The 16279-nt window shown below is 42.0% G+C and overlaps 1 protein-coding gene across 2 annotated transcripts in view; it reads left to right on the top strand.

The window, feature by feature from the left end:
• Positions 1-14734: 14734 nt before the first annotated feature.
• The window catches only part of RAB28 (RAB28, member RAS oncogene family), a 100389-nt gene continuing 98844 nt past the window's right edge, over positions 14735-16279 (top strand). Inside the window, exon 1 of one of the 2 annotated variants that reach the window (XM_069977416.1) lies at positions 14735-15290. In XM_069977416.1, the coding sequence (XP_069833517.1) occupies positions 15216-15290 (75 nt within the window). In that variant the 5' untranslated portion in view covers positions 14735-15215. The remainder of the gene's footprint in view (positions 15291-16279) is intronic. The other variant, XM_069977415.1, reaches the window with a different exon arrangement.

The following is a 16279-nucleotide window of genomic DNA, read 5'->3' as shown; positions in this document are numbered from 1 at the left end:
TTTCGTTCATTGAAGGGGTGTGTAAAAGAAATATACAAATATTAGACAGAAACAATGCAATACGTTACTGTAAGACACCTTAGAGCTGGCGGTATGCTGGCAATTAATGGCATCCCGACGGAGTTCTAATGTGTCTTGCAGTAACATATTGCTTTTTTTTTCAAATTGTTGCATGTTTCATTTACATATCCCTTTAAGGGACGAAATATACAAAAATTAGAACAGAAAAAATGCAATACATTACTGGGGCGGGCGGGAGATATAACTGATGGCCAGGTGATCGGTAGAACGATTAAACATGTATGGCCACCTTTACCTGAGCACAATGATGTCCAATTGAATACTATACTTGACCTAGCATACTCACTCAACACTAGCTCTTAGCCAATGTCTGTGACATCACTATGTTTAAAATGACAATTACATTATCTCTGTATTGTGATATCATTGACTGTTTATTGTGACACCCCTGTATTTATTAGCCCTATACTGTGACATCACTATTTTTACCTCTATACTGTTAATCAATGCAGTCAAGGACAACACTCCGCTGAATATGGTAGAGAAGGATCCCAGGTGTATTGTAGAAAGAAATCCCGGCACTCACCAATAGCTTTCTTGCTTATTTATTCACATAGCAGGTGAAGAACCAAAAGACAATGGTACGATAGGACGCATTTCGGCACTGAACGTCTTTGTCAGGCAAAACAAAAGGCTGTATTACACAGTGTGATATAAGGGGGAGGCGAGCACCAACCTGTCAGGACAGCGCTTGATTCCACCTTGTTCTCCATTCACTGCCTGTAATATTACACAAACAGACAGCGAGTAGGGAGCAGAGTAGGGAGCAGCACTGATCACTGCACTGATCATTGAGTTTCAACATGTTAAAAGCCCCTGATCAGCTGACATTGTGCATGTCGGCTGATCGTGGTCTTTTAACATGACCTATTAAACCAAGCGTTTATCAGCCAGAATAGACGGTAATAAGCCAAGTACGGACAATAATCGTTTGGTGTAATAGGGCCTAAGGAGAATTAAAAGGGCTATCCAGCGCTACAAAACATGGCCACTTTTCCCCCTCTCTTGTCTCCAGATTGGGTGGGGTTTCAAACTCCGTTCCATTGAAGTAAATGGAGCTTAACTGCAAACCACACTTGAACTGGAGACAAGAGAGGGGGAAAAGTGGCCATGCTTTTGTAGCGCTTGCATGGGCGTAGCTACCATAGAGGCAGGGTAGGCAGCTGCTATGGGGCCCGTGCAGCAGGGGGGCCCAGGGATGCACAGGGAATATAGGAGCCATCATGTGTCCTTCTGCTTAACCCCTTAAGTACTGAAGTGTGTAAGTGACCCAATGTTTACTTACATGCTGCAACACAAAAAGGGTTAAAAGCAGAAGACCAAGAGATCTCTGTTTCACTGCACTGATAACCCCTGACCTCTGTTTTCCACCCTGCAGCAACCAAGTAGGAAAATGTGCAGAGCTCCACGCAGAGGTCGGGGTTATCATTGCACTAGCAGTGAAGCAGAGATCTCCTTGTCTTCTGAACTTTGGGTCACTTACACACTGTAGTACATAAGGGGTTAAGCAGAAGGCAGTCTTCTCCTGCACCTATGTATTTAACCATAATGTTCCTAATGGGCCCTTATAGTTAAAACAGTGGACTGACAGAGCAAGGAGCCAGGATTCTGCCTGTGGCCATGAAAGATTTAATTTTTTGGCCACATCACCAAGATTTATATGTAAAATATTAATAATAATAATAATAATAATAATAATAATATCTATCTATCTATCTATCTATCTATCTATCTATCTATCTATCTAGTGCTTTGTGTTTTGCATAGGGGAGGGGGGGCCCTTACAATTTTTTGCTATGGGGCCCCGTTAATCCTAGCTACGCTCTGAGCGCTGGATAACCCCTTTAAGCTGACAGGGTGGTCAGTACATATCTGTTGGTTTAGCTACTGAAACCACTTGCTCTTGTATGCTTTGTAAAGCCACAAGCACAGATTTCTCCTGTAGTTGTACAACTGAATTGCAGTATTACATGGTTGTCATTTAACTGTGTGGTCGCCAATGTATTACAGGCTTCTCATCTCAGGAGTGACAGACAGTGACAATCACTGACTGTTGCTGTCCCGTCTCAGTCACTGATTGGCTGAGCGGGCTGGAGGTGGGATGCGTTCAGCAGGGGACACTGGGAGGACACCGGGGGAACACAGACAGGAGAGAATAGGCATTTTTTTGTTTTATCTTAGTAATAAAATACATGGCTGCCATCTTTATGAACTTGTTACTAATGTTGTATAAAGTTCGGTTCTGTAATAAACCAAACTTCTTGCAAAGTTCTTACTGAATCTCAATTCGTGAAGTTCTGTTCACTCATCTCTACTCATAAGGTCTATTTCCCATGTGACAGATTTATCGCCGAGATTTCGGTGACTGTCCCTTTCATCTGTATGGAGCTTGAAGAAATCCATGTTGATGTATGGAATGGATTTTCTATTTGAGACATTTCTATACACATACTTTTCTAGTGCATGTGGATTTAGTTTTACCCTTATGCTATTGTCTGTTACTAGGTAACAATTTGTAGTGGTTTTCTTCATAACACCTGCTCGCTATCACATTACTTCTGTCTTATGTTTGCTTTGGACATATAAATATGTTTAACTAGACTCTGATTAAAAAGAATTTTCCTGGTCAAGAAAAGGGGACCCTGAGGGACACAGGGCACTGGAGGGACACTGAGCATCCCTCTGCCATCATCCTCTCCAGCAGCCACAGCCCGCACAGCTCTCGGAGTCGGGGCGTGACATAACCATGTTATCCAGGAAGTGAAGCCTTTATGCAGTAGTAAGTGCAGGAAAAAAGCACTTTATAAGCATTTCCCATAATAAGTGTATATTGGTGATTTATATAACTTTTGAGGGGCAATACAATACTTTAATAAAATTTTTTGCCCGACTTCTCCTTTAAGCCTTACTTATGAGCTACTGCGTGTCATGCAGAAAGTGGTTTATTCTTCCCAGTCTAACACAGTGCTCTCTGCTGCCACCTATGCCCATGTCAGAAACTGTCCAGAGCACTAATAAATCCTCATAGGAAACCTCTCCTGCTCTGGACAGTTCCTGTCACTGACAGAGGTGTCAGCAGAGAGCACTGTGTCAGCCTGTAAAAAGTACACCATTTCCTGCAGGACATAGAGCAGATGATTTGAGATTTAAAAAAAAAAAATAGAAGTAAATTACAAATCTGTATAACTTTCTAACACCAGCATTTTTTCTATCTCTGTAGTACCTTTTAATAGTGTATCCTTAGGATTGGATATAAATTGATGGTCAGTAGGATGCTGATACCTGGCACCAATGCCAATTAGCTGTTCTATGGGGCTGCTGTGGTTGAATTTATGCAGTGGAAGGGGCCTGAACCAGTCGTCTCTGGTCGCTGAGTACTGGCCGTGCCTGGTTACGGCAGCCTCCATTGACTTCACTCCCCGCCCAGCTGAACAGTTATTACGCAGGGTGCTGGGTCGATCTGAGATTGATGACCTATGCTTTAATACCTGCAATACCAGGAACAGCTGGAGTATTCCCACCTCCTCAGGCGACTTATGTGTTGGTGACAAATGTTGGACTCCTACCAATCCGACGTGGCCTCTCCTAAGGATAGAGTGGCAATATTGTACTTAGAAAACCCCTTAGATTTTTTTTAAACATATTTACACGCCGAAAGCAAATATCTTACATGGGAGGAGAAGTAATGTGATAGCGAGCAGGTGTTATGTAGAGAAACATTGCAAATTGTTACCTAGTAACAAACAATAGCATAAGCATAAAACAAAATCCATGTGCGCTAGAGAAGTATGTTGGCCAGGACTCTACTACCATCACTTGTAACGTGCCAAGAGGTTTCTTTTTTCAAGCATGTTGTAGAATGTGTACATAATAGGCATTACTTTAACACTCCCATCTCCAGGCCATAACTGATTAGATACCACTTTAGAAAAGATAAATATATATAAATCTCGACAATTCCCCGAGTCCATTCCCTGCGTGTGTCCCGTCCAGCAGCTGGGCCTGTCTGTTGTTACATTCCAGGACTGTAGACATTACTAGCATAAACATTTGTGTACTTGACTCACTTACTAGCTTGTAAGATACTTTTAAAAGCCTATTGGTTAAACAAAAGCCTACTGGAAGCCAGAGGTTTTCGGCAATTAGGTAGCAAACCACGGTTTCCCCCATTAATGTCATGTGAAAATATTATCCGCGGACTGGGTTTTGAATAATGCAATTTAAAAAATAAATGTAATGATGTCATAAGAATCTATTATTATACCTTATATTCAGAGATGGACTGTTTGTAACATCTGTTTGTTAAAGGAGTGCTCCGAAAAAAAAAACATTTTTTAAAACTCTTTATGACATATGACGTAAATATCACATGCAGCGATGTGTGGTCAGCGGCCGAAGATTTTAGGTCTGCGCTTGTGTTCTTCCAGCAGTGGATGCAGGGTGATTGTTCTCTGATTTTTTTTTTGCCTGAGATGCAAAATGCTTCAATTTAATTAAGTAAAAAAAAGACTCCCCAGAGAAGGTAACTCATTGTTATTCAGCGGAGGTCCAATTCCTATACTGCTATAAAATATTAAAAGCATATGCAGTAGGGTTCACTGCTCCACTGTAGTGTGTCAGTCCACCCTTGCACACCCTTGTAACTAACACTTACCTGTCACATCAATCGCACATATTACTCCACAGTGTGCTCAGCATCTCCTTCTCTATAACATGAAGGCCAGGTCTCAGGTCTAAAGTATGGATGTCCAACCTGCAGCTCTCTAGCTGCTGCAAAACTAGGATCCCCATCATGCCTGGGCTTTGGTTGTCCAGGCACAATGGGAATTGTGTTCTTGCAACAGCTGGGGGAAGGTTGGACACCCATGGTTTAAGGTAGAGCTTCTCAAACTTTTTCTACTGGTGTCTCACCCAACAGAGCAAAGTGATTCCTGTCCGTCACCAGACTGACCAAGAGGATGCCATGGTTGAAGCCCATGTAAAAATAAAAACTATTGCTATTTTGTAAAAACTGCCCCTCCTCCAGCTGTGCCGCACAGTATAAGGCTATTGTCATACAACATCAAAAGAAGAAAAAAGACGTCTGCTTTTTCTATTTAACAAGACGTCCGTTATTGTCGCGATTTAACTGACTGAAGTCAATGGAATGACGGACGCCCAATGCTCACAGCGTATAAATTGACGGACGATGTCAAAATAATGATCGTGTCAATTATTTTCGGATGATTTTTGCAAACAGCGGACGTTATGTTTTGTTGTTCACACACAGGTTTTCTTTTTTTTACCATCCTTTCTCAGTTTTTACTATTAAATTAAATTGACTTTTTAATTAAAAACAAACCCAAAGGGCAATTAGTAACCCAAACTAGAATAATGTCAGGCGGCCAATCCTCAAAATAACGGACGTCATTTAAAAAATAAGAAACAGACAACAAAAAACATTATGTGAACATGGCCTAAGAAGCACTGGGCTAAGGTATTCTGCCAGAAAAACTTGCTCATACTATTTGTCAGCCTGCAGGATTTGGATTTTGATAGCTCCTGAAACAGATTTTTAATTTTGGGTGGGGCTTCACAGGGGGAGCAAGGCTTCTTCTGCACTCAGTTGGCTTACAGCCAGACACAGGATGTGACATGCATAAAGGGAATAATGGCTGATTTCCTTGGAATTCACTTTTTTAATTTTAAAAGGAGACGGGAGAGAAGAGGAGATTTTTATTTTATTTTTAGTGTATTTTCTACATCTACCGTTCATTTATATTACCTTTCCTAATATCTCCTTCTCTCGATATATATTGCTACTTCTTAAGCGTTCTCAAAGAAATCCTGTGTCTGAAATACCAGGCCCCAATACTTCTATGTAAAATTATATTTTATGTAAACTATATAAAATGGCTGCTTTAGTAGGTAAATCACCATTTCCAAGCACTGTACTTAGAAATTCTGTGTTGGGTGTCTGGCAGTGGGTTTCAAAAAAGACTCGCACACACCTCCCTTAAGTATTTGGAACCAGAAGAGTCCAAGAAAATGCTTGAAATTATTAATATGTACTGCTGGTTTTATGAGAGCCGAATTACTAGAATTTCATTCAGCTGTACGTATAAATGTTAACACAGCAATATTACCTGGAATGCAATTTGGAGATCTGACTGTGAGGGTTGTTTCATGTGAACTACCAATTTTGCAGAAAATATATTCCTAGTGGTGATGGTCCTGTGTAGCTAATTCTTCTTTCAATTTTGTTTTATGAAGTGGGAAAAGAGGCTGAGCAGAAAATACCCTGGGGCCTCATGTACATGCTGAAAAGGTCTGCCCAAAGCACTACATAAGTTCTAAGTGAGAAGTGCAGCCTGAATGGCCAACAGGCATATAAAATTATGTGAACCTGTAACGCCTGGAAGTGGAAAAATAATTTACTTGTTCTATCTCTCGGTACAAAAATACAGCTTGCGGCAACACAGAGTAAGTGAATGCAATGCAATCAACTCTCTTCCCTGCAGTAATGCTAAACAGCACGATTTATATCCTCGGTAAAGGGGAGCTGTGTTGCGGTGCCATAGACAACCGTATCAACAGACCCACACATGGATAAAGCTGAAGTAATGGTAAAATAATGCAGCTGTGGAGCTGACAATTTTATTATTTTTGCACAGTATGATACCTACACGGGAATTTTACTATAGCCATACATTTATATTATCTACTATAAATAGGAAATATCATATGTCCTACATACTGCAATTCTGCCCGCTCGGAATTTTGCAAAAGAAAATAAAGTTTTTTGGCTATAAATGAAAATGATATTGTATGTGGTGTTGAACTGTTCAGATTCGGCAACAGTTTGGCCTCTTTGCTCAAAGCTAATGGTAAGAATACATTGGCAACAAAGTAAGATGCATAGTACAAGATGGCATGTGTCAGTATATCAGCACAAAGCATTATTTCCAACTCCCAGTGTAGGTCCAATAATGGTAACATAAGACAACACAGGGAATAAAAAGGAGGTTCAGGTTTGTACGAACCCGAACCATTGGCATTTGACTCCTGCTGCCTTCCCGTTCCGTGGAAAAGGTGGAGACAGCTTGAGTACCGCCTGGAAAACAGGGATACAGCCTAGGTAATAGGCTGTATCCCTGTTTTCCAGGCGGTACTCGGGCTGTCTCCACCTTCCCCACGAAACGGGAAGGCAGCGGGAGTCAAATGCCGATGGTAATAGGCTGTATCCCTGTTTTCCAGGCGGTACTCGGGCTGTCTCCCCCTTCCCCACAGAACGGTAAGAAAGAGGGAGTCAAATGCAGATGTTTCAAGTTCGTACGAACCTGAACCTCGGCCCTGTTTGATCATCTCTAGTCCTGTGGTGTCCTGATTTATTTATTTTGGTGTCTTTCCTTTTAGAACTGCCTGCTTGGCCAATCACTGGCTGCAGCGGTGACCTCATCCAGTGATTGGCTGATCAGCCAGTACTTACAGGTTGGTGCACCATAGTAAGCAGGAAGAAGCAGAAAGGACCAGGCACCAGATGCCATAGCAAGAGTAGCAGGAGGAGATTGGGGCCGGGAGTATGGGTTATTCTTTATTTTAGGAGCACCCATGGGGCATTTTTTTAAAATTCATGCCTAGAGAGCCCGTTTATCATTACCCCGCATGAAAAAATGATTATGCCTCCACATTACAATTATAGAATACTAGTGTCAGGAATGCAACTTTGGCGCAGTCCTCGGTGCGTAAGGTACGACCGAGACTGCGCTTTTGGCCATAATCTTCTATTTATTCTGTGTTTTGTTTGCCTTTTTGTTTTTGCCAGTCTGCTAATTGTTTTCCCTGCCCCACCCGTGTCTGTTCTGCTAAGCTTCCCTGGTCATGTAATGGTTAACCTGCCTTTGCCTCAGTGATTGACAGCTGGTCCTTCCTATCATCTTCTGGACTATGTTCCTGGTGTCCTATTTAAGATTTCAGCTTCTGCCTGTGCCTGGCCGGTTATTGACTTAGTCTCTGCCTGCTTGTGGTTCTGTTTCTTTGCTTCTCCTGATTTCTGCCTTGTATCTTTTGGCCTCGCTTGCTTGCTGCCTGCCCCCGACCATATTGTCTGTTATTTGACCACTCTTTTGGATCCTGATTTTGTACCTTTGCTGCCAGACTGTTGTGACCCGGATTGCTGAACATTCTTATTGTGTTTGTTCGTTTTGTCTTGTCTATTGTTTCACGTATCCAGGCCAGGGATCGCCGCCAAGTTGTCCGCTGCCATTTTAGGGCAGATTGCGGCAATTAGGTAGGGACAGTGGGAGGGGCTGAGCTCAGGGCTCACTGTCTCTGTGTGTTTGGTGTGACTGGTCCTGACAACTAGGCCAGGAATAGATCTGAAAAGCAGAGAAGTCTCCATCTTTTCTTTATATATGTCCTGCATTTATGATCTATTCCTAGCTTTGTAGTCAGTAATTGCAATGAAGAACATCCGGATGAGCCCTAAACTAAAAGGGTTTTCTGCTGCCTCTCTTCTTCGTCCAAAGTTAGTTTGGGTGGAAAAGAGTGAGAGAGAGAGACGTGGAAAACCAAGCCTTTAAGATTTATTTGTTGGGGCAAAATTATTTTATGAGGGCTAGTGTTTTCGAAATATATAATGATTGTGGTGGCTTCTTCCTCACCGCATTACTGCCCTTCTCTGTTTGTTTGTTTGTTTATCTAACAACATAGCACAGGACTATACTGGAGCCCATAAAAATAGAAGAGGACAGGTAATGGGGGAGCGAGAAGATTTCTGCTTTTACTAGTACATACCCTGTGATAGGTAAGGCAGGAGCGGTGAGCTAGGAGTTGATCAGGCCACAAGCTTCCAAGTCCACCTGGTCTAGCAGACAGGCGCACATCACAGACTAGGGGCTTGCAAGCCACATGTGGCTTGGGATCAACAGGATGGGGTTGACCATCCTAAAGTGTTTTGGCCCTTATTTTGGACTTCATTTTGATCCTTATTTTGGTGTTTTTATCAAAACAAGGAGTGGCTCTAAAACACAGAAAGATGCAAATCTTTCCATTTTAGTTTTTCGTCGCATCATTTTCACTTTACACGTGAGAAAAACAAAGACCTGCATTTCGGATATTTCTGATATTGAAAAGAAGTCCAGTAATGTATCAGAGGTAGAGAGAAACAAACCTCAAGCATGCTTAGGAGCGTGCGGCATTTGATTACTCTAATCTAAAGTTACATTTCAGTTAAACACAAAATAGAGATACAAAGACATTTAGCTTTTTTTAAATTCTTTATTTAAAGTTTTCAGCATACATCTATGAACATACATTCGAGATAGAATTTCACATCCAAAAATAGGGCGATAGATATATATCAGCTGGATGTACTCGTGTTCAGACTGATGAACCAATCAGGGTGGTGTACAGTATAACATATAATGCAAAACAGTAGCAAAATAGTGGGAAAACAGTAGAAAAGGTTGAAGGATTTGTTGGAGGCACCTTCTTAAGTAAGAATCCTTCTGCGTCTGATGTTTTGCATACAGATCCATACACATTTTAGTCAATATTAGTTGGTACAGTTGGCCAAACTGGCTATAAATGATCAATGACACCGTACAAATATTCAAATAAAGCTGAAAGGTAAAGAACAAGAACAAAGAGAAGGAGGCCAGTTCGCTAAATGAATCTTTTTGCAAAAATATTTAATTTGATTATCCCTAATCTATGTTAGTTGAAACGGGAATATAACTTTAAGAACTGACTATTTACTGGCGACATTGTCGTTAGATAATCAATATGATTTACGTCACCTGTCCAAGATTTTATTATTTTATTGTTATGGCTAATTTTATATCTTTTTTGAAAGCAAACCTTTTGTGCCTACACATTGGAAATTGCTTTCTACTTGTATCAATAACCTGGCAGTATTGGCTTGAGACAGAGCATATTCCTACCCACAAGATAGAACCAATTAAACAATTCTACTTACACTATAGCTGGCTACACTGTTCCCTCTGGTGGGAAAGCATGGAATATATTCTAATATTACAAAATCATTGCATTTCAGTACTATTGCTATTATGAGGATGTAAGATCCAAATAAAAACCACCAAAAGCTTGAACCACATGTGGAGTAAACCAGGAATACAGGCATAATCTACTGATTGCCGGTGTGGCCTTGTTGCAGCACACAATTGCAAAAGAATTGTCAAAAAATCCAAACCTGCTGGACATTTGGCTGCCGTTAGCACAAGACTTTGCTATTACAGACTGCAATGTACAATATGTCACATGCAACTGTGACTTATCTGTCATTTTTTTTTACCAAATTGCAAATTTAAAGCTGCACAGTAAGTCACAGAAAAATTGCAGAATCGTTTGGTGATGATGTCACTTGATAATATGACCATGTAGACATCACTGATTATGTCCCCATGCACCCTATACTTTGTCTGCGGTACCTGCCACTCACGTATGGGGCTATCATGACCAGCAAATGATGTTGGTGGAGACAGGCGTTGGACGTGATAGAAAATCACTGCTTAACCCCTTTGTTCTCCGAGAGATAAGCCACAGTCAGAGCAATCTTTGTTTTACCCCTTCCCCATAGAGAACACCAGAGTGCTTGGCAGAGCTGAAGATAACTGCCATCAATAATCATTTGGCCATTATTCGTCTGTCAGTGAAAGCTGGGCATCCGGGATCGCGGCAGTTAACCCTATAGGTGCTGCGATCAGTGTGATCGCAGCATCTATAGGGCATAACAGAGGAAGGATTCTCCTTCTGTTCACCACCGGGGCTGTGCGAAGTGATTGCACAGCCCCAATAGTTGCTAGGAGATCCGGAGACCTCCATGAGGTCCAGTGTCATACTGTAGCTATGGTGTCTGATCAAACTCACTCCTGAGGCAGAGCCTGATCACCATGTTCACACTTGTGTTGCTTGGTGGCCGCTTTCTCCGCCAACGGGTTTGGTCCTGTGACAGTGGGGTTGCAGAGCCATTCCGTGGCCTCCCTTCCCTGCTTGCATTCGCTTTGCGGGCTTGGCGGTCGCTGACCAACACAGTGTTGATTTAGTGTAGGGACTCATGTGGGCCAGGGGACCTGCACGTGGTATATGAGGCAATATGGTTTGATCAAATTACTGTATATACCAACATCCTGGCGTTGGTTTTTAAATGTAGCCAAGAGGCATTAGTGCCAGCCATAGGTGTGAGGTGCAGCAGCTCCTTTTTCTCTTCATGTCCGTAAAGTGCCTGATCAGCAATGCCTATGACAGGCATATTACATTGTAGTTCAAATCAACACTGGAATGTGATATACCTGTCATTAGGCAATCAAATAGTGAAGTCCCTATGTTAGGACTGTATAAAAGAAAAAACAAGTAAAATGAAATACAATACACACATAATCCCCAAAGCAATAATAAATTTAGGGGAAAAAGTACACATATTTAGTATCGATGCACGCATAATGAAGCTGGCAATAAAATTACAACAAGATTAAACCCCCACGGTGTAGAAATATGCCAATTTTGTCATTTTCTTCTGTGACAAATGGACATTTTTCTAAAGAAAATTGTATGGATATCGGGCAACATTTACCACTAATGTAAAGTACAATATGTCACAAAAAACAATCTCAGAATCGCATGGATAAGTTATAGCATCACATAGCTATGACTGCATAAAGTGACAGGTCAGATTTAAAAAATGGGCTTTGGTTCTTAAGGGGCAACTCCAGCTAAATATTTTTTCTTTCAAATCAACTGGCGTCAGAATGTGGCAGAGATTTGTAATTTGCTTGTTACAAAAACATAAAGTCTTCCAATAAGTATCAGTTGCTCTATGTCATAGACATAGTTATGTTGGACATACAACAGCTGAAAAGTACTGGAAGACTTGAAATTGTCTTAAAGTATTTCTAAAAGGAACAGCCTCAGGATAATGGGTACCACTAAACTATATTGATGTCATCTAATAAACAAAGCTTTGGTTGACCAGGCATGATGGAAACTGTAGGTTTGCAAAAGCAAGAGGGCCGAAGATTCCTCATCCCTGTTTTACTCACTTTTCCTAAAAGTCATGGTTGCACAGTACACATGCTTCTTCACTGTATCTTGAGCCCCAATGACTAGTACACTGATTATTTGTTTTACGCAGGCGCATGCCAGTCCAATGTCCTTGGATCCCATGTTACATCGATGTCACACAAACCAATATGATAACAGTGGCTGAAAACTGAAACACCAAAATGTAAAGTTGTAGAATTATGGAAATTACAGCATGTTAATCATATGCAAATGATAAAAAACTGAAGCAAAAAATTGAAAACAGTTAAATTTGTTTTGGTATCTAGTATGACCGCTATGTGCAAAAATACGTGCACAAGCCTTGGCACACTATCAGTAAGGTTATTAATGGTTGTCTAAATGTCCGTTTTCACGCTTGATGTATTCGGACATGTAAATCATCAACATCCACTGCCGTCAGCACCCTTTGCATTGGTGACCAAAGATGTCCCAGATGTGCTCAGGCTGCAACCTATGCAACCTAACCAGAATCCTGCTCCACATTGATAAGGGGCAACACCCCGAAACAGCTGTGTGTGGATGGATAATTGGTTTCGGTATTTCCCTGGTCATATCATCAGACTCATAATTGAGTTGGATATTGACTGAAGGGGCCACTTAATATTTTGGTTTCCATACAGGAGCCATCCCTTTGCTAGGTCCTTCTCCGGAGGGATATCTGGCTAGTCCAGCGTTTTAACTGAGGCTCTGCGTACCTTTTTGTATATTGATGTTTCTCAGGGGGCATTGCACCTAGGGTTTCACTCTATTGAGGGCTTTAACCAGGGTCCACCAGTGTCCTCTTTGGCTGGTCTTCCTGAGATCAGTCATCTGTTTGTCTTATTCGTCCACTAGGCATTGCTCCCACCTAGCCAGAATTCTGCTACACACTGATGAGGGGCAACACCCTGAAACAGCTGTCTCTGGATAGATACCTGGCTTTGGCATTTCCTTAATCATATCATCAGACTCATAATTGAGTAGGACATTGACTGAAGGGGCCACTTATTATGGTGGTCTCCGTACAACATCCATCCCTTTGCTAGGTCCTTCTGTGGATATCTGGCTAGTCCTGTGTTTTGAGACTCGTAACTGAGGCTCCCAGGACCTTTTTGCATATTGATTTTTACAAGAAACATGCAGCCTGGTGATGTCTTGTTAAAAATGGACACGTTGGAGAATGTCTGTACCACTGGTTTCACAACTAAATCAATGTATTGGCGAGCTGTAAGTGTATCTGGAATGAGGACTATTGGTTGCCCGGCTATTGTACGTTATGCCACTGAACACCATGGGGGGAGATTTATTAAACATGGTGTAAAGTGATTCTGGCCCAGTTGCCCCTAGCAACCAATCAGATCCCACCTTTCTTTTTCCAAAGAGTCTGTGAGGAATGAAAGGTGGAATCTGATTGGTTGGTAGGGGCAACTGGGCCAGTTTCACTTTACACCATGTTTGATAAATCTCCCTCCATATTTTTGGGAGAAAGATCAGTGTTTGTCGTTCCTTTGTGACATCGAATTTCCATCACAGTACAGAATAGATCACTATGCACCATTCTTGTAATCGTATAATCCGTCATTCGCCATTCCTCATTTAAGGTTTCATGTGGCTGAAGGGGTACCCTGGAGAAAAAAAATCAACTGATGTTAGAAATTTGTGGTGTATTCTCTCCAGTCTGACACAACGCTCCCTGCTGCCACCTCTCTCCATGTCAGGAACTGTCCAGAGCAGGAGAGGTTTTCTATGGGGATTTGCTGCTGCTCTGGACAGTTCCTGACATGGACAAAGGTGGCATCAGAGAGTACTGGGTCAGACTGGAAAGAATACACCACTTCCTGCAGGACATACAGCAGCTGATAAGTATTGGAAACCATGAAATTGTTAACTAGAAGTAATTTACAAATCTGTATAACGAACTTGTCCCCTATTAACTGAAGTACCCCTTTAAGACCGGCATTTCCTGCGCTGGTCTTAAAGGAGCATTTCCCCCTGATGGCCCACAGCCTCACAGGATTTTTGTAGCTGCACACAGGAACAATTTGAAATGCTGCGTAGCAGAGGTGCCAACATGTGAATAATGTTGTGTTTAGCGCAATAACAAGCATTTATGAATAATTTATTTACATCTTGGTCCTCTGCGCCTATGTGATGCATCATTAAAAAAAAAAAAGTTTTTAAGATAGTAAAACATAACAAAAACTATATATTTTGGGTGTAATTATCACAATGACCTTCAAAATAAAGATACTGGGGGAGATTTATGAAACATGATGTAAAGTGAGACTGGCCCAGTTGCCCCTAGCAACCAATCAGATTCCACCTTTCATTCCTCACAGACTCTTTTGAAAATGAAAGGTGGAATCTGATTGGTTGCTAGGGGCAACTGAGCCAGTTTCACTTTACACCATGTTTAAATAAATCTCCCCCTATGTGTCAGTTTTATTGCACAGGGAATATTAGTAATAAAACTCCCCCAATTGCATAATAAGCCCTCCTGTGGTTATATATGTCAAGTAAATACTGCATAAAGTAACTGATATCAGCCAATCACAGCGCTGCTTTCACTTTGGAAAATGTAAGCCTCGATGTGTGACTGGTTTCCATGGGCAACATGAATGTGTGTCATAAATTTGCCGTGTACGTCACAAAAGTAAAGTTTGTGTGAGGCCGCAGTTATGGTGTCCTCTATATGCCCAGCAGCTGTGATACCCACATAGGGTGATCCTCCCCCCAGCTGTGCCCTAGGTGTCCTCGCCTCCCTCCTTCCCCCTAGTAACCAAGCGGTGTCACTGGCGGGATGAAACCACTTCTCCAGGCACAGGGGGAGTTTTTTTAATTCACAATGCTTCCATACTGCCCCTGATATGAGAAGACCTAAGGGGAATAATCGCATGTGTAGCGTGTGGTGACTTGTGTACCACGCAGGGCGATAATCGTACATCTCTGCCTTGTGCGTCTGCTCGGCCACCCCCGGGAGTGGAGATGGTATGTGCCGGAGCTGCAGCCAGTGACAAGCTTCCAATGAACATGGCGTCCGGTTGCTTAGCGCTGCTGTAAATCCGGTGTCATAATCCTGCAGCCGTGAGAGCAATATGTCTGACTCTGAGGAGGAGAGCCAGGACAGGCAGCTGAAGATAGTCGTCTTAGGGGATGGAGCGTGTGGAAAGGTCAGTGTCCCCGCCATGTATACTGCTCCAGGTAGCTCTGTATCCAATACCAGTAGCTATAGACCCTGTGCAGGTAGCAGGCCCATCCTCACCGTGTGTACCACATACACAGTGCTCAGCCCTGGCAGAATGGACTGCCCTTAGTATACTGGCATTGCCTACATGAACTATTGCCCTCCTGTAGTGTGTGCAGGACCATCCTCAGTATCCCAGGACTCCCTAGGGCGGCATACGGCCTCTGCAGCTGTGGGGAATCGAACACCAAGCGTTTGAGTTCCTATAACATCGCCGAACGCGAGCATTTTGACCGATCCACTCACCGCTAGTCCTTCATATACACTGTGCTGTAGACCATCGCCTGTATACTGTGTGCCCATAGCTCCATTTGGTATGCACAGTCTTACCATGCCACATCCATCCTTGGCATGCGCTTAAAGGGGTATGACCATCTCGACTAACCTAGTTATGAGGCTCGTCTCATTAATATTTTTTCAAATACGTTAATTTAGCAAATTTTGCTCCTTCTTCTGATATGCCGGCCATTTCCTCCCATTGTTGACATCTCATTGTCTAGGTTACCAACCACCACTCTGCTCTAAAAGCAGTGGTCTGGTTGGTGTGTATATATAGTTAAAATAAATATATATAAATATGTATAATATATTTATTTTAACTATATATACACACCAGCCAGACCACTGATTTTAGAGCAGAGTGGTGGTTGGTAACCTAGACAATGAGATGTCAACAATGGGAGGGAAATAAATGTACAGTATTTGCAAAAATATATATTGTGACATGATGATTCCTACAGTATACTTACCTGTTGAGATTGGAATACCCCTGTAACTCTGTATCAGCTTTCATATACTCTGTTCCTTGGACACTATTCAGTATATAATGTTCTATTTATTATATTCCACAAACTGTGTACATCATATCCTGTTCCCTGTGTACTGTGCCAGGAACCATACACTGGCATACACTGT

This window comes from Dendropsophus ebraccatus, chromosome 7 (genome assembly GCF_027789765.1).
Source record: "Dendropsophus ebraccatus isolate aDenEbr1 chromosome 7, aDenEbr1.pat, whole genome shotgun sequence".
Lineage (NCBI taxonomy): Eukaryota > Metazoa > Chordata > Amphibia > Anura > Hylidae > Dendropsophus > Dendropsophus ebraccatus.
The sequence above is the reverse complement of the archived record's forward strand: the minus strand, read 5'-3'. Positions and strand labels throughout refer to the sequence as shown.